At 36.7% G+C, this 25290-nt stretch overlaps 2 protein-coding genes across 8 annotated transcripts in view; both read left to right on the top strand.

Moving 5' to 3' along the window:
• WDR35 (WD repeat domain 35) overlaps nucleotides 1-11310 on the top strand; it is a 67523-nt gene extending 56213 nt beyond the window's left edge. For 4 of the 6 annotated variants that reach the window (XM_073022797.1, XM_073022795.1, XM_007971378.3 and 1 more), the window contains 5 exons: nucleotides 296-460; nucleotides 1334-1474; nucleotides 2188-2344; nucleotides 7288-7528; nucleotides 7863-11310. In XM_073022797.1, the coding sequence (XP_072878898.1) occupies nucleotides 296-460; nucleotides 1334-1474; nucleotides 2188-2344; nucleotides 7288-7528; nucleotides 7863-8013 (855 nt within the window). In that variant the 3' untranslated portion in view covers nucleotides 8014-11310. Of the gene's footprint in view, nucleotides 1-295; nucleotides 461-1333; nucleotides 1475-2187; nucleotides 2345-7287; nucleotides 7529-7862 lie in introns of those variants that run through there. The other 2 variants (XM_073022796.1, XR_012095224.1) reach the window with 2 other exon arrangements.
• Nucleotides 11311-18405: 7095 nt separating this feature from the next.
• TTC32 (tetratricopeptide repeat domain 32) lies at nucleotides 18406-23635 on the top strand. Of its 2 annotated transcripts, none has more exons than XM_007971376.3 (3): nucleotides 18406-18686; nucleotides 22230-22396; nucleotides 23139-23635. In XM_007971376.3, the coding sequence occupies exons 1-3, from the start codon at nucleotides 18535-18537 to the stop codon at nucleotides 23276-23278; spliced, it is 459 nt and encodes a 152-aa protein (XP_007969567.1). In that variant the 5' UTR covers nucleotides 18406-18534; the 3' UTR covers nucleotides 23279-23635. The 2 variants fall into 2 exon arrangements, with proteins under 2 accessions (XP_007969567.1, XP_007969568.1); XM_007971377.3 differs by lacking the exon at nucleotides 18406-18686 and adding an exon at nucleotides 18706-18815.
• Nucleotides 23636-25290: the final 1655 nt, after the last annotated feature.

Below are 25290 nucleotides of genomic sequence, written 5' to 3'. Positions count from 1 at the left end.
CTTGCTTGATGTTTTGTAAGATGAGAATTACAAGATTAATATAATTATAAACTTTGAAACTTTCATTTTCACATGTATTTCTTAAGCAAATCAGAGTCTTAGAGTTCACTTAATCATTTTGACGTATGCTTATAGAACTTGTGTTGCTGTGATTTTAAATGCTATTTTAAAAATATAACCATTTTTAATTTGGAAATTGGGCTTTTATTATAAAGTTAAAGCTTTCTTGTGTGAATTTTATGATATATGTGACTGTAAATACTTGGGTGACTGAATGGTGTAATTTTTCTCCTAGTGGAACAAAGCTGTTGAATTGGCTCAAAATCATAGTATGAAAGAAATTGGATCTCTATTAGCTAGGTATGCATCTCATTTACTGGAAAAGAATAAAACTCTTGATGCCATAGAACTCTATCGGAAAGCCAATTACTTTTTTGATGCTGCTAAACTGATGTTTAAGGTAATGTAAAAATCTTGGTGAATATTTGATTTGTTCCAGTCACAATATTTTAATATATGAAAGAGCACATTCTCCATTTTCTTTGGAAACAAATATTTATTACAAAAAAACCACTCTGGTTTTATTGCTTCTGTATACATTATTTTAGTGTTACTGCCTTTTACCAACAAAGATGTTTATTAATATTAGCAACTTACTAATACCTAAACAATTGTATGTTGAATACTGGAGTTAACAAAGAGTTAAAGAAAGTGCTGAAACTACAAAGTACAAATTTCTACAATAGGGAATTAAATTTTGTTGATAATAGAGTTTTGAGTTATTTTAAATGTACAAGTTTTAAATATTACACTTTACATAATATTTATTTGGAGGGAAGATAATTAGTATAGTATTAATGTATACACATTTTACGTTCTATTCTATTCCCGTTTAATTTAATGAAAAAGGAAGAATTTCTCTCAAAATCATTTAAATAAGTTTCAGCTTCTGAAGAATGCACCATGTTAACACCATGATTTCTTTGTGTACTTGGAACATTATTTTAAAAATCTTTGTGTTATGGAAAATACCAGCATTTCATCAACACTTTCTTTATTCTGATGTAGTTATCTAACAGCACCTCTCATTTTCTAAGAGTGATCTGAGTTGCAACTCCTAGGGCTAAATACTAAGGAAAGAACTAAATATGTATAGGTACTAATGAAAAGAAGATAGGTTTTAAAATATTTATCTTAAATAGGTGGTATTTATATTCCATCTTACTGATTTTCCTCCTTTTTTAGGGAATCAAATTTGTTAGTTTTGGAAATGATTATATTTGTACAAATATAAATAAGAAGTAACTTCCCTCAATTTTTAAAAATGTTTAAGATTGCAGATGAAGAGGCAAAGAAAGGAAGTAAACCTTTACGTGTCAAGAAGCTCTACGTACTGTCAGCCTTACTTATAGAGCAATACCATGAACAGATGAAGAATGCCCAGCGAGGAAAAGTTAAAGGAAAAAGTTCAGAGGTAAAGTAGCAGGTTAAATAACATTAAATCATCCGAAGTGTTTAAGAAAAAAGAGAAAGAGACTGTCAAACTTCTCTTATGGACAGGTCATTTAATTTGCGTGTCTGCATTTGTTTCTTTAAATGATATGAAGAAAAATAATGACTGATTTAGAATTAGTATTCAAATTTAGAAATTTCTACCTAGAAATATTGAAATTGTTTTTCTATAATACTAATCTGTAGTCTTTGCTTTAATGTCTTATTTTTGTTGAAAACTTTTACTTACCTGGGAAATCTTCCTTTCTCATCAGTGAGTTTTAAAACTTTCCCTAGATATATTATTTTAATGCGTAAAAGAATGTCTGATTAACTTAAAATCTAATTAGTTATATTTTAAAATTTATTCTTACCAGTTTAACAAACTATGAATTATACTAAAAAATTAAGTCTGTTTTGGGTGCAGTGGCTCACACCAGTAATCTCAGTGACTAGGGAGGCTTAGATGGGAGGATCACTTGAGTCCGTGAGTTTGAGACTGCAGTGAGCTATGACCATGCAACTGCATTCCAGCTTGGGTGACAGTAATACCTCATCTCTTAAAAAGAAGTCTGTAATCATAGTTTAGTAATGATAAAATCCGCTCGTTTAGATACTTTAATGACTTGTTATTCGGGAGTTGATGCTGTGTGTGTGTTTGTACTGATGCAAAGTGTGGGCTGACTTTACTTGTAGGCCACTTCTGCCTTGGCTGGTTTGCTGGAAGAGGAAGTTCTGTCTACAACAGATCGTTTCACAGATAATGCATGGAGAGGGGCAGAGGCTTACCACTTCTTTATACTTGCACAGAGGCAGCTCTATGAGGGATATGTGGACACTGCACTGAAGACAGGTGGGCATGTCACCTAATGTGTATAGTATGTCTGAATATTATAAATTGAGTGTGAAAGGCCAGCTTCTTCAATTTGCCTTTATGTGGCCTTCAATAACATTTTTTCCTATGGATTTATTTTCTTACATTTGAGATTATGCTATATATAATTTGTCTTATGCATACCCATTTTTGAAGTTTTTTTTTTAACGCAGAGAAAATACATAGTTCACAGAAATGTCAGAAATTTGAGATAAGCAAAAAGAACGTGTATAGCATTCATATGGCTAGCCATTCAAAGTTAAATACTTCATAGCCAAGTTAATATTTTTTGGAGAAAAATATATATACATGTATATATTAAATATACTTAATACATATATTTAAAATCATAAAATATATTTAATACATTAAGATAATTTTATTCTTTACAATATTGGGAGTATAACATGGCATACTTTTATGTACTTTTTCAAAACCATGTTTTAAAATATTTCCATATTTTACATATACATTGCTATAGCATTTATCTTGTGTTTTATAAAAGTGATACTTTAATAATTTCAACCAAAACAAAAATATGAAGAAAAAGTAAAATAATCTAATAATTTATAAAATAATCCTATAACTCAGAGGTAATCATTGCTAAGGTTTGGGTAATCTTCCTTTTAGATGTTTCTACATACAGGATTATGATTTTTCCCCTCAGCAGTATATTATAGTTCTTTCCTCATTCTTAAACAGAGATCTATGTAAACATTCTACCTAATATTGCATGGTATTTGTGTACTGTAATTGATAGAAGATTATTTACATGTAGTAATCAGGATCTCAGTCTCTTCTTAACAATAACAATATTCTAGAGTTTAGATATATGAACTCCAGAGAGTGTAATTATGATAATTATGTTATAAGCCAAAGCATATGAATGACTAAATCATTACTGGTCTTTCAGCTTGGCCGTGGCAAGCACTGTCATGACATTGGGGTAGAGGAATGCTTGTTATTTTTGCACATTGATTTTATTTCTCCTTTGCTTATGAAGCTTAGTTTGACTGGATATGAAATTCTGGGTTGAAAATTCTTTAAGAATGTTGAATATTGGCCCCCACTCTCTTCTGGCTTGTAGGGTTTCTGCCGAGAGATCTGCTGTTAGTCCAATGGGCTTCCCTTTTTGGGTAATCCGACCTTTCTCTCTGGTTGCCCTTAACATTTTTTCCTTCATTTCAACCTTGGTGAATCTGACGATATGTGTCTTGGGGTTGCTCTTCTCAAGGAGTATCTTTGTGGTGTTCTCTATATTTCCTGAATTTGAATGTTGGCCTGCCTTGCTAGGTTGGGGAAATTCTCCTGGATAATATCTTGAAGAGTGTTTTCCAGCTTGGTTCCATTCTCCCCATCACTTTCAAGTACACCAATCAAACGTAGATTTGGCCTTTTCACATAGTCCCGTATTTCTTGAGGCTTTGTTCACGTCTTTTCACTCTTTTTACTCTAATCTTGTTTTCTTGCTTTTTTTCATTGAGTTGATCTTCAATCTTTGATATCCTTTCTTCTGCTTGATCAATTTGGCTATTGATACTTGTGTATGCTTCACAAAGTTTTCGTGCTGTGTTTTTCAGCTCCATCAGGTCATTTATGTTCTTCTCGAAACTGGTAATTCTAGTTAGCAATTCGTCTAACCTTTTTTCAAGGTTCTTAGCTTCCTTGCATTGGGTTAGAACATGCTCCTTTAGCTGGGAGGAGTTTGTTATTACCCACCTTCTGAAACCTGCTTCTGTCAATTAATCAAACTCATTCTCCATCAAGTTTTGTTCCCTTGCTGGTGAGGAGTTGTGATCCTTTGTAGGAGAAGAGGCATTTCGGTTTTTGGAATTTTCAGCCTTTTTGTGCTGGTTTCTCCCCATCTTCATGGATTTATCTACCTTTGGTCTTTGAAGTCAGTGACCTTCGGATGGGGTCTCTGAGTAGACATCCTTTTTGTTGATGTTGATGCTATTCCTTTCTGTTTGTTAGTTTTCCTTCTAACAGTCAGGCCCCTCTGCTGCAGGTCTGCTGGAGTTTGCTGGAGGTCCACTCCAGACCCTGTTTGCCTGGATATCACCAGTGGAGGCTGCAGACCAGCAGAGATTGCTGCCTATTCCTCCTTTGGAAGCTTTGTCCCAGAGGGGCACCTGCCAGATGCCAGCCAACGCTCTCCTGCATGTGGTCTCTGTTGGCCCCTACTGGGAGGTGTCTCCTAGTCAGGATATGTGGGGGTCAGGGACCCAGTAGGAGATGTCTCCTAGTCAGGATACACAGGGGTCAGAGACACACTTGAGGAGGCAGTCTGTCCCTTATCAGAGCTCGAACGCTGTGCTGGTTGATCCGCTGCTGTCTTCAGAGCTGCCAGTTAGGGACATCTAAGTCTGCTGAAGCTGCGCCCACAACCGCCCTTCCCCCAAGTACTCTGTCCCAGGGAGGTGGAAGTTTTATCTATAAGTCCCTGATTGGGGCTGCTGGCTTTTTTTCAGAGTTGTCCTGCCCGGAGAGGAGGCGGTCTGGCTGCAGGGGCCTTGCCGAGATGGGGTGGGCTCCGCCCAGTTTCAACTTCCCAGCAGCTTTGTTTATACTGTGAGGGTGAAACCACCTACTTAAGCCTCAGCAATGGTGGATGCCCCTTCCCCCACCAAGCTCAAGCATCCCAGGTTGAGCTCAGACTGCTGTGCTAACCACGAGACTTTCAAGCCAGTGAATCTTGAGCTTACTGGGCTCCGTAGGGGTGGGACCTGCTGAGCCAGACCACTTGGCTCCCTGGCTTCAGCCCCCTTTCCAGGGGAGTGAACGGTTCTGTCTCGCTGGTGTTCCAGGCGCCACTGGGGTATGAAAAAAAAAACTCCTGCAGCTAGCTAGCTTGGTGTCAGCCCAAATGGCCGCCCAGTTTTGTGCTGGAAACCCAGGGCCCTGGTGGTGTGGGCACCGGAAGGAATCTCCTGGTCTGCAGGTTGTGAAGACTGTGTTAAAAGTGCAGTATCTGGGCTGGAGTGCATGGTACAGTCCCTAATGGCTTCCGTTGGCTAGGAGAGGGATTTCCCCATCCCCTTGCACTTCCCAGGTTAGGTGACGCCCCACCCTGCTTTGGCTTATCCTCCTTGGGCTTCACCCACTGTCCAATCAGTCCCAACCTGATACCTCAGTTGGAAATGCAGAAATCACCCACCTTTGCGTCGATCTTGCTGGGAGCTGTTCCTATTCGGCCATGTTGCCAGCCAAGGTCAACTTTTTTTTTTTTTTTTGAGACAGAGTCTTGCTCTGTCGCCCTGGCTGGAGTACAGTGGCGCAATCTCGGCTCACTGCAAGCTCTGCAAGGTCAACTTTTTTAGATCCCACATATGAGTGAGAACATGTGATATTTGTCAGAAATGTCCATTTTAGAAATCACTTGTGTATCTGTGTTTCTAAAGATTTGTAGTTTTCTTCTTGCTGGCTCTAAACGTTTATTTTTCAGTTTATTCCTAACATTAACAATGTTAATGATAACCTTGTTGTCATTAACAATGAGGTTGTATAATTTTTTTTCTAATTGGTTATTATATATAAAAATTATTTTTCTATTTATGTTTATTTTATAACTGACCTTCATTTAGTTTTGACTAGTATATGATATAAATTATACACTTTTTAAAATAGCTGTATCGTATTCAATTTATACACCATTTTTAGACTTAAAAGAACAGTTGGATCTTTAACTTGAGATGCTTCACCTGCTGGGTGAAGATCTCTATATGCCTCATTTTTTTTTTTTTTGTCAGTGGTAAAATGATCTGAAACAATGTATGACCTGTAAAGTATTACCCTTGAACCTATTATGCTTTGGATATGAAATTAGAGGATATTGTTTATTATAACTGAATGATTACATTTTATATACATTTATTCTACTAAACTTTGTTGTAAATACTTGACCCCAGAACCAGTTTATAGGATTCTGATTGTAAAACACTTGAATATATTGTTTTAAGCTTGTTTTATGAAATTTTTGACATACTATAACAAAGTATTTTTAAGATTCCAAGGTCTAGAGAAGAAAAAGATACAAATTGGTTATAAATCTAATGTCAAGTCTAATATTGTCTTAATATTAAATCGAATATTAAGTCTGCATTTTTAAAATTATACTTTAAGTTCTGGGGTACATGTGCAGAATGTGCAGGTTTGTTACATAGGTATACATGTGCCATGGTGGTTTGCTGCACCCATCAACCCGTCATCTACATTAGGTATTTCTCCTAATGCTATGCCGCCCCTAGTCCCCACCCCCGACAGGCCCAAGTCTACAGTGCATTTTAAAGAAAGATTTTTATCTCCAGTATAATTGCAAATAAGATGCTGTAACTCGAATTGTCTGAACTGACAACTTGGAGACTCATTTTCACTTTTTCACAAAATCCTATTGTTTCAGTGAGACAGACAACAAAATCAGTAATACAAAAGCAATGATCTGTCCAAAGAAACACAAAGAAAAAAACATATTATTTTATACTGTTTTGCTTATATTGTTTTGCTTTTTTTTTTTTTAACAAGGAAACCTGGTATTATCTTGCAGTTTATGACTAACATAGTATAATACTCATTTGCTGTTTCTGAAATGCCACAGAAATTTCTAACATAAATTGAAGAAAAATTGACACCAAAATTTTGTGTGTGTGTGTGTGTGTGTGTGTGTGTATTTCTGAGCTGGCACAGCCATGTGTAGCATTTGGTGGTGGTTCTTTTCACAGGATGAGCTGTTAGCCAGCTTCACAGACCCTTGGATATCATGTAGCCTAGTTCCTCCTCCTAGTGCTCCCATCTCTCAACACTGTTTGCTTTCAGTTTGTTCGTGCAAGTTCAACAAAAACACCTTAACTTAGATTCTTCCTTATGCATGTTTATAATACCATAATAATTATTTTTAAAAACCCAAATTGTTCTGTTTTTCTTAGCTCTTCATCTCAAAGACTATGAAGACATCATCCCTCCTGTGGAGATCTACTCTCTGCTAGCACTCTGCGCTTGTGCCAGCAGAGCCTTTGGGACTTGTTCAAAAGCTTTCATTAAACTTAAATCTTTAGAGACCCTCAGTTCAGAACAGAAACAGCAGTATGAAGACCTCGCTTTAGAAATATTCACCAAACATACTTCAAAAGATAACAGAAAACCTGAATTGGACAGCCTTATGGAAGGGTAGGCTAATTTTAATTAGTGGATGTCATTCTATCTTATTAGAAGCTTGGATTTCTAGATGTACAATGTTTAATGTAGGAAGTAAAGCGCTAAATTTTGAAGCAATTCACATTAACATTATACCCTATTTTATTTATTCTTACAAGTGTATTCATGCTTTTATTTTTTCATTGTAAGAAAGGTTTTTTCTTGAAAAAACTTTTTTAAATGAAAGTATTTGACATTAATCTTGGAATTTTTATTCTTTAGGTTTTTAAAAGTGTATTAAATAAATTAAGTTAGACTAATGAGAAGTTTTAAACTATAATGAATTGTTTCTCCCCTTGTTTTACAGTGGAGAAGGGAAACTGCCAACATGCGTTGCCACAGGAAGCCCGATCACTGAGTATCAATTCTGGATGTGCAGTGTATGCAAGCATGGTGTCCTTGCCCAGGAAATAAGCCACTACAGCTTCTGCCCCTTATGCCATAGTCCAGTGGCTTAAAGGAATGATAAACTGTATGTAACTGTAAAATATAGGTAACATATATACATGGCTATATGCTGTATGTGTAATGAGGTTTATTTCTATGAGTTTTGTATGAAAATAAGCCTCATTATTTATAGTTGAATTTTTGCACAAAATACATGTTAATAAAATAATTTTTTAAAGCAATACAACTGTGAAATAATAAGGCTGATTTTCATATAAATGTATGAAAATCAACCATATTTTCTGTCTGCCTCTCTCTTTTGTCTATCTTGTATTTGGTTACATGATACCATGGGAATATTCCAAATAAATATTTTTCTCACAGTGTCAAGGTAACTGAATTCGTTAAAAAATCTTGAAGGGAGTGGGGAGCGGGGGAGGCATGGGAGTGGTGCAAAGATGAATTTAGAGAATTTTTATAACCCATGTTACAAGGAAGTTAAACAATTGTAATAGTGAAATGAGCTTTCTCTGTAGCCGTAGTTAATTAAATAAGCATTGAATGTCTTCTTTATTATATATTCAGAAGTGAGGCGATGGCATTTTAAGACATTTTTTACAATCAATTGTTTCTAATAGCCCTATTCCTCTATTTTAAAACCTGTCCTTTTAGTTTCATTCAAGAGATGGCATTTGGAATTTACACTTTCATATAATTGTGCAGAAAACTTGGCTCTATTTATAATGAAAATAACAAACAAAAATATCCATTTTGTAGTTATAGCTTCTATTGAAACATTGTCACTAAGCTGGACCCTTCATTTACACAAGTATTGTTGAGGGAGTGATTCTTTCTTGATATGCATCTGTTTTCATGGATTATTAATTTAGAAGATAAACAGTTGTGATCTGTAATGGACCATTTCTTATGTCTTTTATATAGCTAATAATGTTCTGTTTATTTCTCATGAATTCCCATTTTGTGGCTAAAGACAGAACTTTGCACTATTTCATCAAGATTATTTTATTGAGGTTTGGCTTACCTTTAGTAGAGGCAATACATAGAGATACGCAACTTTGTTATTGCAGCTACAATACACTTTCTCAATCTGATGTTTTTGTCTTATAGAGACCAAGGCAAGTTCAGCATGTTGCAGATTGGGAATAGTGAGCTATGAGAAGAGATACAGAGCCTAGATGAGCTTAGGATAGATAGTGGGCTCATAGGCCTAAATAAAAAGGGGAGACCAGAAGTCTTTGAGGTCTCTGTCTCTATTCATGTGCCTTGTGGAAAATTACCTTTGTACAATGGTAGCTTCTAAATACACTACCTAGCAAGCTATCCCAGAGGTCAAGGAACAGAAAGCCTTACAAACCAAATAAAAATTCTCAAAATACATTGGTTTATTAAACCAATTTGCAATACACAGTGAGGAACAAGGAGAAAGCAATGATAGATTAACTGTTAGTGTAGTGTGCCAGTGAGGTGGAAAGACTGCAACACCTGAATCACAGGTTATGTAATGTTTTTATGTCCTGACTCACACTCTGTCACATAAGCTTTCCCCTAATAGTGGGGTTACAAGGAGGACCAGAGTGGCCGTTTGAGCCAGACAACTCAATCAGATGAAATGTGCCTGAGGTCAACGACGTACACTTGCTCTCTAGAAGGGTCTCAGGGGCCAGTACACTTTTACCACAGTAATAGCTTGCTTATTAGTCTGCTGAGCAGCCATGAATTTTATTGTATTTCTTGGGTAAGGACAGGCCAGAATGAGTGTCACCAGTGGGTAATTGAATCAACTTCTCACACATATTGAGGGCTTTATATGTCTCATGCATACTTAGTGTGTCATGAATATTTGATATCTTTGTGGCTTTTCATATTTTTAATGCTTCATGAATATTTGATATCTCTTGCTCCTTTCTATCTGTGGTCACACATACATGCTCTATTAACTTTTGTCTAATATGTCTCCTAAGTTACTAACTTACTTATCTAAATTTAACACAATGATTTCCAGCTTTCTCATTTGTTTTCTTCTATACCAGAATGGAAAATTTCCCCAAATCAGAAAATCACATTCTAACAAAGAAGTCTAAGACAATACATCTCCTGTTGAACTTACATCTTTCCACAGGACTTCTATTTTTAGGGATGAGGCTATTCTCTGCTTCATCAAGGAAAGAGAAATGTTCAGGGTTGTAGGGATGGCACACTTACTAGCTTTGCCTGTCTGAAAGGTTCCTGCAGGACAGTTTGGTCACAGCTGCAATTCTTGGTCCATGGTTGAATGCTTGAGTATTTCTTCCTTCCCTTTCCTATCTCAGGAATCAGCTGAGAATTCATTTGATTGTCATGCCTCTGGCCCCTTACTGTGATTTGTTGGTTACACTTTCATTTGCTTTAATTCTAGGATCACCTGTTGACTCCTCAGACTTCACCTAACTTTGGAAACTCTCTTTTGGAGCCTTCTCATTTCCCCCTAATTCTGTGCTGCCTGAGCCCTAGAATTTTCCCACCAACGAATTACTCCAGGTAGATTCTGAGTTGCTGGATCTAGTTGATATTTAAACAATATCTAGTTGATATTTCTAATTCAGTTGGATCCAGAAACCAGTATCTTTTAAAACAACCTCTAATACCTTGTGGACCTAATTATCATATATGTATATGTGTGTGTGTGCACGCGTATGTATATAGACAGACACATCTTTTTTACTTTTGTAAAAGCTTATGCCTCTTTGGTATCTATATCTGTTAAAGTTTTAATGATCTGCCATAATGTCTTGGGGACCTTTGTCTTGTATGTAAATAGTACTAGAGAAAAAAACCTATATTATGAATTGATCTAGTTTGTTTTATTCGACATGAAGGCAATTTCAAGATAACAACACTAACAAACTCTCCCTTGACTAGGGGGACAAAGAAAAGCAAAATTGACCATAAAAAACAATTACCTGGTGAGAAGCTGCATAAACAGAATTAGGTAGTATACTGAAGACAGCATCATTAAACAGTTATGTTGTTCTCCTTGCAAAAAACATGTACTGACTCCCTTTGAGTAATGCCAAGTTGTTTTTTTTATTATAAAACTTGCCCTTAATTGCATGTTTCAAAGTGGTGTGGTGGGCCAAAGTATTGAAATGATGGAACTGACTGATGAAGCTGTACACATAAGCAGTGTGCCTAACAAGCAACACAGCAATGTTGACATGCTTAATTCACAAATGCTAATTTCATTATAAATTATTTTGCTAAAGTACACTTTGAAATTATTTTTCTGTATTCCAAGAGCTGAGATCTTAGATTTTATGTAGTATTAAGTGAAAAAAATGCGAAAATAATAAACATTGAAGAAAAAATAACTTGTGTTTATTCCACGTTTTCTTTATAACTTATAGAGAACATGGTGTTTGCTTTGTCTTGATTTAAGTATGCTGATGGGGGTTGGTTAGGAGGGTATTGGGCTCCAGAGTGGAGAAGGGGAAGAGGGAGCAGGAGGTACAATAGATATACAGTACCACTTTTGCTACCAAACAAGGGGGAAAAAACCCCAAGAGACTGAATAAATTGCTGTATTATGTGTTTATAATGAGAGCTATCAGCTCCTAAGATATTTCTCTAAAGTTAAAAAAAATTAAATTATACCTCCAGCCGATTGAAGTCCACCCTTTCCACACTGATGTGCAATTATATGAAAAAAAACAAAAACAAAAACAAAACAAAACAAAAAAACAAGTCCATATATGCAGGTACCAATTTCTGGTTTCTTTTTCTGTTCCATTGATCTGTTTGTCTTTCTTTGGCCCAAAGCAGAATGTCTCAGTTATTATAGTTTTTAAAATAGGTCCTGCTATCTGGTACAAGTCCTACTTTGTTTTTCTTCTTCAAAAATGTTTTGTCACTCTCAGTCCTTTGCACTTCTTTTCTACATATACAACCATATAACCGTGCTTAATGACTGCTTTTTTAAAAAAAATACTTCTCAATTGTCATATCTGTTATTTCTTTTTATCATCTTATTGCATTGGCTAGGATACCCAAAACAATGCTGAATAATTAAAGTGATGATACTGGGCATCCTTGTCTTATTCTTAATCTCAAAGGAAATTTTTCAATATTTTAAGAAATCATTGCTTATTATATTTTCTGTAGACATTTTGTTGGTAGGTTTTAATAAGTATGTCTTCTTGTCCTAGTTTGCTAGGGAGTTGAATTTTATTAACTGAATTTTCTACATTTGTTGAGATTTTTCTTCAATTTGTTGATGTGGTGAGTTAAGTACTACAAGCAAGAATACTTGATAATGCTAAAAACTGCTATTCACAATAACAATGTAACATGTAAGAATATCTGTAGACATAACACCTAATATCTATGCTCATAGCAACCACCTTTATAAAGCAGAAACTGCAGTGGATGCAACAAAATCAATTAATAGAAATACAGTAATAATGACTTCAATGCAATGTTGTGACGATCTCTTATAGAAAACACACTTGCCATTTGATTTTTCCCTATTTTTTATGTGATGAAATACACATAGCATAAAATTTACTATCTTAACCATTTTTAATTGTTTATTTAAATTTAATATTTTACAAGACATGGTCTAGCTCTGTCACCCAGGCTGGAGTGCAGTGGCACAATCATAGCTCACTGCAGCCTCAAACTCCTGAGCACAGTAATCCTCCCACCTCAGCTTCCCAAAGTGCTGGGATTACAGGCATGAACTCTTGCACCTTGCCTATATTAATCATTTTAAGTGTACAGTTAAAGTGGAATTAACTATATTTATTAAGTACATTCATATTGTACATATTTCACCACTACCACCACCACCACCACCATCCATCCATCCATCTCAGAATTCTTTATCTTGCAAAACTGAAACTGTATGCTCATTGAACAATAACTCCCTATCCCCCTTAAAGCTGTCCCTGGCAACCACATTCTACTTTCTGTCTTTATGAATTTGACTACTCTAGGTACCTCATAAAAATGGAATCATTCAGTCTTTTTGTGGTTGGCTTAATTCACTTCATGTAATGTCCTCAAGATTCATCCATGTTGTGGCATGTGGCAGAATTTCTGTTCTTTTAAAGACTGAATAATATTCCATTGTATGAGGATACCACATTTTGCTTATCCACTCATCTGTTGATAGACACTTGGATTGCTTCCACCTTTTACCTAGTGCAAACAATACCGCTATGAACCTGGATGTGTAAATATCTCTTTAAGACCATGCTGTCAGATATTTTGGGTATATACTTAGAAGTGGAATTGCTGAATCAAATAGTAATTTTATTCTTAGTATTTGAAGAAGTGTCATACCATGTGATTGCACCATTTTACATTCTCTCCAATAGTGCACAAAGATTCCAGTTTCTTCACATCCTCACCAACACTTATTTCTTCTTGTTTCCATCCTACTGGAATGGTGAGAAGTGGTATTTGATTGTAGCTTCGATTTGCATTTTCCTAATTATTAGTGACATTGAGCATTTTTTCATGTTCTTATTGGCCATATGTGTATCTTCTTTAGAGAAAAGTCTATTCAAATCCTTTGCCCATTTCTACATTGGGTTGTTTTCCTTTGTTGTTGTTGTTTTTGGAAGTTCTTTATATATTCTGGGTATTAATCCCTTATCAGATATATGACTTGTAAATATTTTGTTTTATTCCGTGGGTTGCTTTTTTACTCTGACGGTGTCTTTTATGCACAAAAGTTTTTAAATTCTCATCAAGCCCAATTTGTCTAGTTTTTTCTTTTGTTGCCTGTGCCACTGATGTCATATTCACAAAATCATTGCCGAATTCAGTGTTGCTAAGTTTTTGCCATATGTTTTTTCCTAAGAGTTCGTAATTTAATTCTTACATTTAGGTCATGATCCATTTTGATTTAATTTTTGTATGTGTTGTTAACAGTCCAACTTCATTATTTTGCAGTGGATATCCAATTTTCCTAGCACCATTTGTTTAAAAAACTGTCTTTATGCCAATAACACACTTGTTTTAGGTAATGTAGCTTTGTAGTAAGTTTTGAAATCAGGAGTGAGTCCTTAAACTTTATTCTTTTTCCAAAATTGTTTTGGCTATTTGAGAGCCCTTGTAATTCCGTATGAATTTTAGCATGGAGTTTTCTATTTCTGCAAAAACATCATTGGGATTTTGATAAGGATTCCATAGAATCTGAAGATTGGTTTATATAATATTAACATCTGAACAATATTGTCTTCTAATCCATGAACTAATCCATGAACATGAGATGTCTTTCCATTTATGTCTTCTTTAATTTCTTTTAGCAATGTTTTATAGTTTTAATTGTACAAATCTTTTACTTTCTTGGTTAATTCCTAAATATTTTTTTTGTTTTTGATGTTACTGTAGATGGAATTGTTTTCTTTTTTCTTTCTTTTTTTGAGAGGGAGTCTTGCTCTGTTGCCCCAGCCGGAGTGCAGTGGTGCGAGGCACAGTCTTGGCTCACTGCAACTTCCACCTCCCACGTTCAAGCGAGTCTCCTGCCTCAGCCCCTTGAGTAACTGGGATTACAGGTGCCTGCCACCACATGTGATTAATTTTTGTATTTTTCATAGATACAGGGTTTTGCCATGTTGGCCAGGCTGGTTTCAAACTTCTGACCTCAAGTGATCCACCCATCTTGGCCTCCCAAAGTGCTGGGATTACAGGTGTGAGCCACCGTGCCTGGCTGGAATTTTCTTAATTTCCTTTTGGGATAGCTTCATTGTTAGTGAATAAAAATGCAATTGATTTTTGCATGTTGATTTCATATCCTCCTACTTTCATATCCTCCTACCTTGCTGAATTCATTTATTAGTTATAACCATTTTTAAATAGAATATTTAGTGTTACCTATATGTAAGAGCATATCATTTGTGAAGAGATAAATTTACCTCTTCCTTTCCAATGTGGATGGCTTATTTTTAAATTATTTTCTCGCTTAATTACTGTGGCTAGAACTTCCAGTGCTGTGTTGAATAGGAGTACAAAAGTGAGCTTCCTTGTCTTGTTCCTGATTTTGTAGAATAAGCTTTCAGTTTTTCACTATTGAATATGATGTTCGCTGTGTTTTATACACATCTTTTATTATGTTGAGGCAGACCCCTTCTATTCCCTGCTTGAGTGTTTTTGTCATGAAAGGGTTTTGAATTTTGTCAAATGCTTTCTCTACCTAAATGGAGGTGATCATAAAGTTTTTTCCCTCCATTCTGTTACTGTGCTGTATTACATTGATTTTTTTCCCTCAACTGCTACTGATTGATTTTCATGTGTTGAATTATCCTTGCATTTCTAGGAATAAATTCCACTTGGTCATGGTGTATAATCCTTTAATTATGCGACTAAATTCAATTTGCTAGTATTTTATTGAAGATTTTTGCATCAAAGTCATAAATGATATTGGTCTGCAGTTTTCTTCTAGTGTCTGTGTTTGGCTTTGGTGTCAGAGCAGTGCTCGCTTTATAGAGTGATTTAGAGTTTTCTTTCCTTTTCAGTGTTTTGGAAGAGTTTAAGAAGGACTCGTGTTGGTTCTTCCTTAAACATTTAGTAGAATTCATCAGTGCAGCCACCAGGTCCAGGCCTTTTCTTTGTCAAGAGGTTATTTTTAGATTACTGATTGAATCTCCTTACAAATTACAGATTAATATGGTTTGTCTGTGTCCTCACCCAAATCCCATCTTGAACAGTAGCTCCCATAATTCCCACATGTTGTGGGAGGGAGCCGGTGGGAGATAATTGAATCATGGGGGCAGTTTCCCCCATACTGTTCTCGTGATAGTGAATAAGTCTCACAAAATCTGATGGTTTTATAAGGGATTTCTCCCTTCACTGTTCTTTCATTTTCTCTTGTCTGCCGCCATGTAAGACATGCCGTTTGCTTTCTGCCATGATTGTGAGGCCTCCCCAGCCACGTGGAACTGTGAGTCCATTAAACCTCTTTTTTCTTTAAAAAAAACCAAAAACCCGGTCTTGGGTATATCTTTACTAGCAGCGTGGAACAGAATACTACACAGGTCTATTCATATTTTCTATTTCTTCATGATACAATCTTGGTAGGTTTTTTGTTTCTAGGCATTTGTTCATCTAGTTTGTCCTATTTTTCGGCACACAATTGTTCATAGTACTCTCTTATAATCCTCTTTATTTCTGTAGAATTGATGGTAATGTTCCCATTTTCATTTCTGATTTTAGTAATCTGAGTCTTTTTTTTCTTAGTCAATTTAGCCCAAATTTTATTAATTTTTGTTAATCTTTTTAAGAACCAACTTTTGGTTTTGTTGATTCCATTTTTCTGTTTTATCTCTGTTTTGATTTTTTATTATTTTATTCCTCTGCTAGCTTTGTGTTTGCCATTGGTTCTTGATATTTAATGTTAACATGTTTTACTTTTTTATAAATCTGTTAATATTCCAACTGTTTTTAAAATATAATTGCTTTCCTTTGTAATCCTGTTTTAAAACACTTGAAAACACTGAAACGACATAGGCTTCACCACACTTGCAAAGGTGCCATAGCACAAAAAAGGTTAAGATTCTTACTCCTATTTAGAACCCCCCTTCCCAAACCCCCAATTTTCATTACATATACTGCTATTTTCCCTCAGATCACTGGTTTTTAGACACATAAATATCCCTGTTGTTCCTTGAACAGAACAAAGCATAACTTCTACTCAGGTGCGGGGGCTCATGCCTGTAGTCCTAGCACTTTGGGAGGCTGAGGTGGGCAGATGTCTTGAACCCAGGAGTTAGAGATTAGCTTGGACAACATGGGGAAACTCATCCCTACAAAAAATACAAAAATTGGCTCACTGCCAACCACTTCCACCCAAGTTCAAGGGATTCTCGTGCCTCAGACTGCGGAGTAGGCTGTGATTACAGGCACCCGCCACTATGCCCAGCTAATTGTTTGCATTTTTAGTAGAGACGGGGTTTTGCCATGTTGGCCGGGCTGTTCTCGAACTCCTGACCTCAGGTGATCCGCCCGCCTCGGCCTCCCAAAGTGCTGCGATTACAGGCATAAGTCACAGCGCCCGGCCATCTCCACCTTTTCTTATCTCCCAAAAGAAATAACATCTCTGGCTTTTTGTAGAATAGTGTATACTGCCACATCAGTGTTTGAGTCATTCCCCAAAGGAGAAGGGAACTACCCCTCCATTTTTTTTTTTTTTGCAACATCTCGTCTTGGCCTTTTGCTGTTGCTTCCCCCCACACATACTTGGTTTTCTTCTATCCTATACTTCAGATTTCTGTTTTGTGTTTTTTTTATATTGAAAAGATGACACTGCCCCAAGAAGCAAAAATAAATGGGAACTGAAAAAAATTTTCTTAAAAAAATTTTTATTTAATCTCTTAAATCACCTGGAATGAATATTATGTCAACTGGGAGCTTAAATGCTTAAATGTATTTTACCCCAAATGGTTAACTAATCCTCCCAATAGCACTCATTTGAATAATCTGGCCTTTTCTCCATATATGTTACATGTCTTTTACAAAATACAGCCTATTTGGGGCATGTTTCTGAGCTTTTGTTCTATTGAGCTGTCCATTTGCTTACACCAGAAATGCCAGTTTATTTTTTGTAGTTTTCCAATCTTTCAATTTCTATCAGTGTTTAATTTAACATTAATCCACTGTACTTGTATTTTTTCAGTGGTGGTAAATGGAAAAAATTAAAAATCTAATGAAAGCAGCCAAAAAGCACATAATTTATGTCCTGTTAAGACTTCTGCATGCAAGTATCATGCTCCAAATATATTTTTCATCTTTACTTTTTCTGACGGAAAGGGCTCAAGTACTTTGGGAAGCAAAACAGAATTGACAGACCCCGAAAAGATACACAGCAGGCATGTAGGGTAGTGTGGGTGGCAACTGTTCTTACATAATTTTAATTTGAATTAAACGTAATGTAAGTAATAAATTACTTTTTAGATTTCCCTTTGCCATAAACAGGGAATATAACTAACATCAAAGATTCCAGACTCTCGACACAATATACTACTAATCGTAACACAGTTCTAGAGAATCAAAAAAGGTAGAGAAGTTTGGACCGCAGAACAGACCTGGTGGAATGTCGACCCAAAGCGTTTCAGGGTAGACAAAGCCTACTGAGAACACCCTAAACGCGGAGTTTTGCTAAGTAAGGACGCTGAAAGGCAAGGGAGCGACAGGAAGCCTGCAGGCTAATTCGCCATTAAGAAACAGAACCGTGGCTTCTTCCACCTCCAGCGTCATCGGCCCCCAATCCACTGTAACAAACGGATAGTGTCTCGCAGCGTCAGACAAGGGACTTGGAAATCAGTTTGAGACCACGCATTTGCGCCTCTTCTAAGAAACGAGGAAGGCGGGTCCAAGCGCGGTAACAACATACTTCACAGGGCCCACTGCAAACACCCTCCCTGCAGCGGAACAGTTATCTCGCGAGACGACGGGTCCCCAGAAGTCACAAACCTAGCGCCAAGATTGGCTGTCAAGGTAGAGTCCAGGGTGCGGAAGTGGCTTTGTGGTGCCACCTTTGGCCGCTCAGAGGTCAACCCCCATTCTACACCGAAAACTAGGCCTTGGCTGCTATGGAAGGACAGCAGGGGCAAGAAAGCCACGCAACCCTAACACTCGCCCAGGCTCATTTCAACAAGGGCGAGTACGCGGAGGCCGAGACGCTGTACTCCGCTTACATTCGCCAGTGCGCCTGCGCAGCCTCCAGCGGCGAGAGTCCCGGGAGGTAACTATCGCGAGACCTGGGGCCGCAGCGACCCCGGGTGGAGGCGACGTTGCGGTTTTCTGGGCTCGTGTTTTCGCTGCTAGAGCTCACGGGCGGCGCGTGTCGTAACCCAGCACTAGGACTGAGCAGGTCGACGTTCGTCTTTCTAGAAAGGCCTAGGCGAGGCCTAGGATGAGGGCGGCGGAGAACGCGGGGAGGGAGCCCACCCGCGAAGAGCCGTCTGCCGCGACGGTGCGGGGAGCTTCCGGGAACAGAACTGCCTGAGGGCTCTTCGGGCGCGGGCCGCCGCTTTTCACCCCGCAGTCTCTCCTTCCACGTTCCTCATTCTCACCCAAAGACTTAGGACAGATAGGGGTTTTCCACTTGTGATTTTAGCTGGCGGGAAATCCGCGACCTGAGAAGGGAAGGGGTCACGGCTGCGTAGGGCCACGGTACCGCGACTCCCACCTCAGTGTCACATCGCTGGCTTTTGGTGGTGGTATGAAAAACGTTTATGTAGAAAAGAGCATAAGGAACGTCTAGGTGTTTATCGCTTGGCTTAAGCATTATCAGTTTGCCCATCGTATTCATCCTTGGGTGTTTCAGAAGGAACTTCCATATCATCGAATAGTTACTTAATATCAAGTAGTCAGTGTTGGAACCTTTCTGATCGACTAATAAGGTGTTTTGTTCTTTGGTTCGCTTTTCGCAGTTGGTTCAAGTCAGGATACACATCAAGTCTTTTTAAGTCTCTTCTCCACCTTCCCTTCCCAACACAGTTTTTCCTTTGTTAAGGAAACCGATTCTTGCGTCCTTTGAATTTCCGCGTTTTGGACTTGCTGATTTAATCTCTTCTGTCATTTAATGTAGTCATCTGTCTTATACTGCTGTGAACTGGTAGTTAAACCTTGAGGTTTGATCCAATTGAATTCAGATTCAGTATCACGGCAATACTACTTTTTAGGTGGGTACACGTGTATACTTCCTCCAGCACATAATGATTGGCTGGCTTTCTTTTTGTGATGTTAGCAGCTTCACCTGCTATCTGCTTACCCAAAGCACCTTTTCGGCTTGTCCTGGATGTGTAGCATTTGTTTATACTCCAAGTCTTGCCTTGATGGGGCTTGTTGATGGTATGGAGTGGACCAGGATGAGAAAAGAACAGAGGTGTTGATTGAACAGCTTTTTGAACAGTTGTGAGTTGTCTTTGGTGGATTTGAGTTTTCTAGACGGGATGCCAGCTTGTCTTTTGTATGAGGCTTCACTAAGGACTTGATTCTTACCCTGTTTGTTACACTTGTATGAAATTAAACCGGAAAGATAAAATTACCTTCTCATTTGAATAACACACGAGAATAATAATAGACGTTTCTGAACAGATAATAAGATGATACCATCTACTTTCCTCAATGCACCTTTAGAAAGCGAAACTATTCATGTTTCGAGCTCTAAGAATAGACTTATCTAGTAGATTTAAAGAAGTATTCATAAGCACCAGGTATACTGATGCTGTCTAGTCTTGTTATTCTCCCTTCTTTGCACATCTCAGCCTAAGAACACAAGTGTCTGTAGCAAATGTAATAGCTATGCCTTACCAGCACAGGAAAGACAGTTTGTCATAGCCCAGTCGAAGGGATTTGAATTCCAGTCTTGGCACTGCCACATGGCTAATGTCTCAGCCTGTTTTTCATCTGTAAAATAAGCTTTGGTAAAATTCTAGGAACTCATGGATTGAAACTGAATTCTGCCATTTCAGCTTTTCCCCTTCGATTTATATTCTGGAGCTTACATTTATTTTTTAAGTATTGGGTCACTGAATCATTTTGAAACAATATTTGCAATTTTTGAATGCCTTGCATTTTGAACGGTTTGTGATGTTTTCTTTTAATATGTAAAGTACAGCTTTAGTCATAAACCTAATTTCCAAAATACTATTTTTTTTGCGAAAGTTAGCAAATCCTAAAAATTCACATTTGGGCTAGGTAACTTAAATGAATTCCATTATAATAAATGCTATCATTACAAAAATTTTAATATTACAAAATATTTCAGCTTCAACTGTTGGTCCATTTCTTTAAAATATGAAACAAAATTTCCACATGAAAAAGCCTTTTAGAAGTTGATTTAATAAGATCTAATTCTAAATCTAACATTTTATGATTCTCTGAATATATTACGAATATATAATTAGTATTACAAACTTATAACAATAATTCTGAAACTTCGATTTAATGACTAAAACCTTACTGGCATCCTGAGATTGCGTTTTTCTTCAAACTCTACTGGGAGCAGTTCAACTAGTGTCATGTCAGACATAGGTGAAGGGGAGTGGTGCCCTCTTGTAATCTAGGTTTTAACAGGGGTGCTTAGTGGCATTCAGAAGTATCCTTACACCCAGTCTCTATCACAGCTCATAGAATAGACAATTTCTAAAATTGCAACAGTTCCTCTCCATCGTTAGCAAACTTGGCTGAAGGAGGCCCTTGGGCTATGAGTGCCTCTTAGGGTAGCAGTAGTTACAGTGCCTGTCTGAAATCTCAAGACACTACTCAAGAGAAGTACCTTTTATTTACACTAACTGCATTCACAGATATTTTTGGAGGACTATACTTTTTACTATGGGGTATTACAAAGAAGTGACAGATGAGTTCTGTGTTTGGTTCTAATTTGAGAATTGCTTTGGGAAAAAAGAAAGGGAAACAGAATTATCCCTGACTCAGAGCAGAGCCACTAATGCTCTCTGTGCAGACTATTTGTCCTGTGCATAGAAAGGTTCAAGGCGGCCAGGGGCTGTGACCTGTTGAACTGGCGGCTGGTCAGAGCTACCTGGGTGTCCAGCCCAGGAAAGGCTGCTAATGTAAAGCTCTTTGGGCAACCTCTAGTGCCCTCAGGTGCAGCGCCAGTTCCGCACAAAGGACATCCAAACTGACTGAAGCCCTGAGGGGGCTAAAGGAGCCCACCCTCCTAGCAGGAAGCCAGCCTGGCATTGGGGAGGATGCCAGCTGAGGCTGGAGGGAGGGCAACTCTGTCCCCAGAGATAACTTCCTGGGGATCATAGCATGTTGAATTTTCACCTAGCGTTAACTTTAGTTCTTTATTGGTGGAAAATGATTTCAAATCTCATTGTTTTAAGATCACTTAAAAATTTGAGAATGAAATTGATTCACATTGTGACATGTCCATAGCATACTTGGGCTTTTCCCTCATTGGTTAGCATTTAACTGATCTGTTTTCTTTGCCCTGCTGGTGTGTGCTTAGAAAAATGAAGAATCATTTTAATGTTATATTCAGCAGGACAAGTTGGTAGTGAACACACTAGAAAGTTAGTATGCTTTTCAGGTTGACATTGTAGTGGTATAACCCTACAAAAGTAGATAACAGGGTTACACAGAAATTGCTTTTAGCTCTTTATTTATTTGTACGGTTTTTCTTCAGCTTGGATTTTCAGTGTTGATGCTGCATGTTATAAGGCTGTGAAGTTTGACAATACCCAAAAGAGAATGAAAGTAGAAATGAGAGGAATTTGGTAACACAGTGTTTTTAATGTGAACTTTTTGTTTAAAGCAAATGCAGCCCTGAGGATTTGGCTACTGCATATAACAACAGGGGGCAAATCAAGTACTTCAGGGTTGATTTTTATGAAGCCATGGATGACTACACATCTGCCATAGAAGTCCAACCCAATTTTGAAGTTCCATATTACAACAGAGGGTTGATACTGTATAGGCTGGGTAAGAATTTTTTTTCTTTTTGGGTTTTGTCATTGACTGTATTCTGTTACTTCAGAGGTCTCAAATATTGTAAAACTAACGTAGTAATCAAATTTTAAAGTTCTGTGAAATTTAGGTTTAGAGCTTGGAACAAAGGAAGCGTCCCTGAGTTTATTTTAGGCTTTCGATAGGCGTTATAGATCACAGCAGAGCACTGGGGTGGGAATTGGACCTGGGCGCAGGAGCCAGGGTGACCCCATTACTTTGTGCTTGTGCATTCCCAGCTGTGAAATGAAGGCAATTCCGATGATCGCCTGTGAAACTTTTCTGAGTTAAAATCTTTGAAGACACACAAGACAATAGAAAATGAAGTTTAGATTCTTGGATTAAAGGGACCATAGGTACTGTTTCTCATTTAAAGTGTCAAAAAGAAAATTAGTTGCCTGTTTCTTAATTTTACTGCAGTTATGTAAAACAGGCGATACAGTTTTGTTAAAATTTTAAGGTGATTGATAATATTTACCTGTTAAATCTCAATAAATAAACCCATAACTAATTTTAGGTGTATTATTCCCTAAGGGCACACAAAATTACTTTGATATACACATCTCTATATTATTAAGATAAAAAAGTTCCTTTACTAGAAGTGACTGAAAGCTCATAAATGTAAAAGCAAAAGTACATGTATCAAAGCTTTGCCATGAATAATATATAGAAATACTCAGTTTCTTTTCTCTTTTCCATTTTTTGGGTTCTGGTACAGGATATTTTGATGATGCTTTGGAAGATTTCAAGAAGGTCTTAGACTTAAATCCTGGATTTCAAGATGCTACTTTGAGCTTAAAACAGACTATTCTAGACAAAGAAGAAAAACAAAGAAGAAATGTTGAAAAAAATTATTGAGATTTTTAACTTAATGGAAGTATTGATTCATGATTCTTACATCTGCATCTAGTTATCAGTAATTTAAAATAGATATTGAGCTATATTGATTTATATTTAATAAATCAATACATTAGCACTGACAGTTAAATAGTGTGTTTAAGGTAATTTCAGGTTGAATGGATTTTTTTTATGAAGTGTAAATAATACCAATGTATAAGTGTATATTATTATATTAAATATTACAGTAAAAAGGAATGTGTGGTGTTTTCCTCAGTAAAACTATTTTTGTGATTTTTTTATTCTCAACTATTTTAAAAATGTTACATCTACAGAAAAGTTGAAAGTATAATAAAATAAACTCTTCAGTTAAATTCATGAGTTGTTAATATTGTGCCATATTTGCTTTTTCTATTTAAATATATAACTTTTTGCTGAACCATTTGAAAATAAGGTGCCGAGGTCACAGTACTTTGCCCCTAAATATTTCAGCCTACATTTTCTAAGATTGAAGACATCCTCCTTTATAACCACAACACCATTATAATACCTAATAAAATGAATAATTCTGTAATGTCAGCCATATCCAGCCCATATTCCAAAGTGTGTAGATTTTTATTTGGATCTAGAGTCAATCAGGTTTCATTGCATTTTTTTTTTTTTTAATGTCTCTCTCAGTTCTTTTAATCTAGTCACCTGTCCATTTTCTCCCCCTAGCATTGGCTTTGAGAGTAAGGCTGTTTTATATAGCTAGGCTAGAGGGACATAACATTTAGGGTTAAAAATAAACATGTCCTACCAGAGAACAATTTGAAAAGAGTTCAGCTTGAATTACACTTGATTTTCTCAAGTAATCATTGATAAAATGGGTTAAGATTTAAATATTGAACATAGTTTTCTGTCTCTGGATAATGGCAATTGTTATCAACATTTACTGAATACTATAAGCCAAGCACTGTTCAAATCATAATAATTTGGTGATCAGGTAGGAATGTATGAAAAAGTGAGGAAATGACAAAAAGCACTTACTAAATATAAAGCTTAAAAAAAATCTCTTTTATTTGGGTGTTGCCAACAATTAGGCCCTTATGAGGCTATCAAACACCAGGAAGAACTTGAAGGGAAAACAAAGTAAAGGCAGCCATATGCTATCTATATTTTTTGTTCTTTATTGTTTGGCTTCCAAAGATTTAGACCCTGCATCTCAGATCTCCCAGACTAGTTTATTACTGCTATGGAAAAGCTGTTCTATAGTGGAAATTACCCTAATCAGGAGAAAGGAAAGTGTCTTTGCTTCGTGTCTCCAGAGGAAGGCGCAGAGTAACTTCTGTGGCCTCAGATGTAATCATCAGCAGCCTTAAAATATTTTTTTTTGTATGTGTATGAGTAATCTCATGAGGCAGAAAAAGTAATTGCCCTGTTTGTAGCTCATAAGCAATATCTGGCAAAATACATGGAGAATTTGGGCTGTAGGTAAGTGAATATTAAGAGGAAATTAAGTTTCATGGCCTAGAAATAAAGTCTGTTTCTGAAATTATTCACAGTTTCCAAAATGGTTTATCTTATATTGGAAATCTAAAAAAAGTTCTAAAATTGCATGAAAATGTAGAAAAATCCCTCTTAGGAAAACTCTCTTTAAAAAGTTCCCTAGACCTTGGGAGGGGAAGCTTTAAGCCATTCCACCCAGAGAAGCAAATGCTTAATGTTTAATTTTCTCTTGACTCATATTCTCTTTACTCTTGACTGGGATCAGATGGAATATGAAAAGGAAAAATTGTTTAAAATTTTCATGTGGTTAGATTTTATTCAAAATTTCTTCATCCTTTATCAGAAAAAAAAAAACAGTCACTGAAGTTTAGAATCAGCAGTTGCTGATTGGAGACCCAGGCATTCATTTTCTCTTGTCTTGTTACTGGAAATAAAGAATAATTCATTTACCTTGTTTAGCATTGAAACTTTAGGCATTATTCAGATTCTAAGTTTCTGACTGACTAAATAATACCCTGGATATTTACCTTAAAAGACATTCATTA

Source organism: Chlorocebus sabaeus, chromosome 14 (genome assembly GCF_047675955.1).
Source record: "Chlorocebus sabaeus isolate Y175 chromosome 14, mChlSab1.0.hap1, whole genome shotgun sequence".
In the NCBI taxonomy this organism is placed as follows: Eukaryota; Metazoa; Chordata; class Mammalia; order Primates; family Cercopithecidae; genus Chlorocebus; species Chlorocebus sabaeus.
Note: the sequence above shows the minus strand (reverse complement) of the source record. Positions and strands in the feature narration are given on the sequence as shown.

Excerpts from the sequence above, each read along its gene's own strand:
- TTC32 (XM_007971376.3), top strand. The coding sequence starts at position 18,535 with ATGGAAGGACAGCAGGGGCAAGAAAGCCACGCAACCCTAACACTCGCC. Across the intron at positions 18,687-22,229 it reads AGCGGCGAGAGTCCCGGGAG|CAAATGCAGCCCTGAGGATT; the intron begins GTAACTATCGCG and ends TTTTGTTTAAAG. Across the intron at positions 22,397-23,138 it reads GTTGATACTGTATAGGCTGG|GATATTTTGATGATGCTTTG; the intron begins GTAAGAATTTTT and ends GTTCTGGTACAG.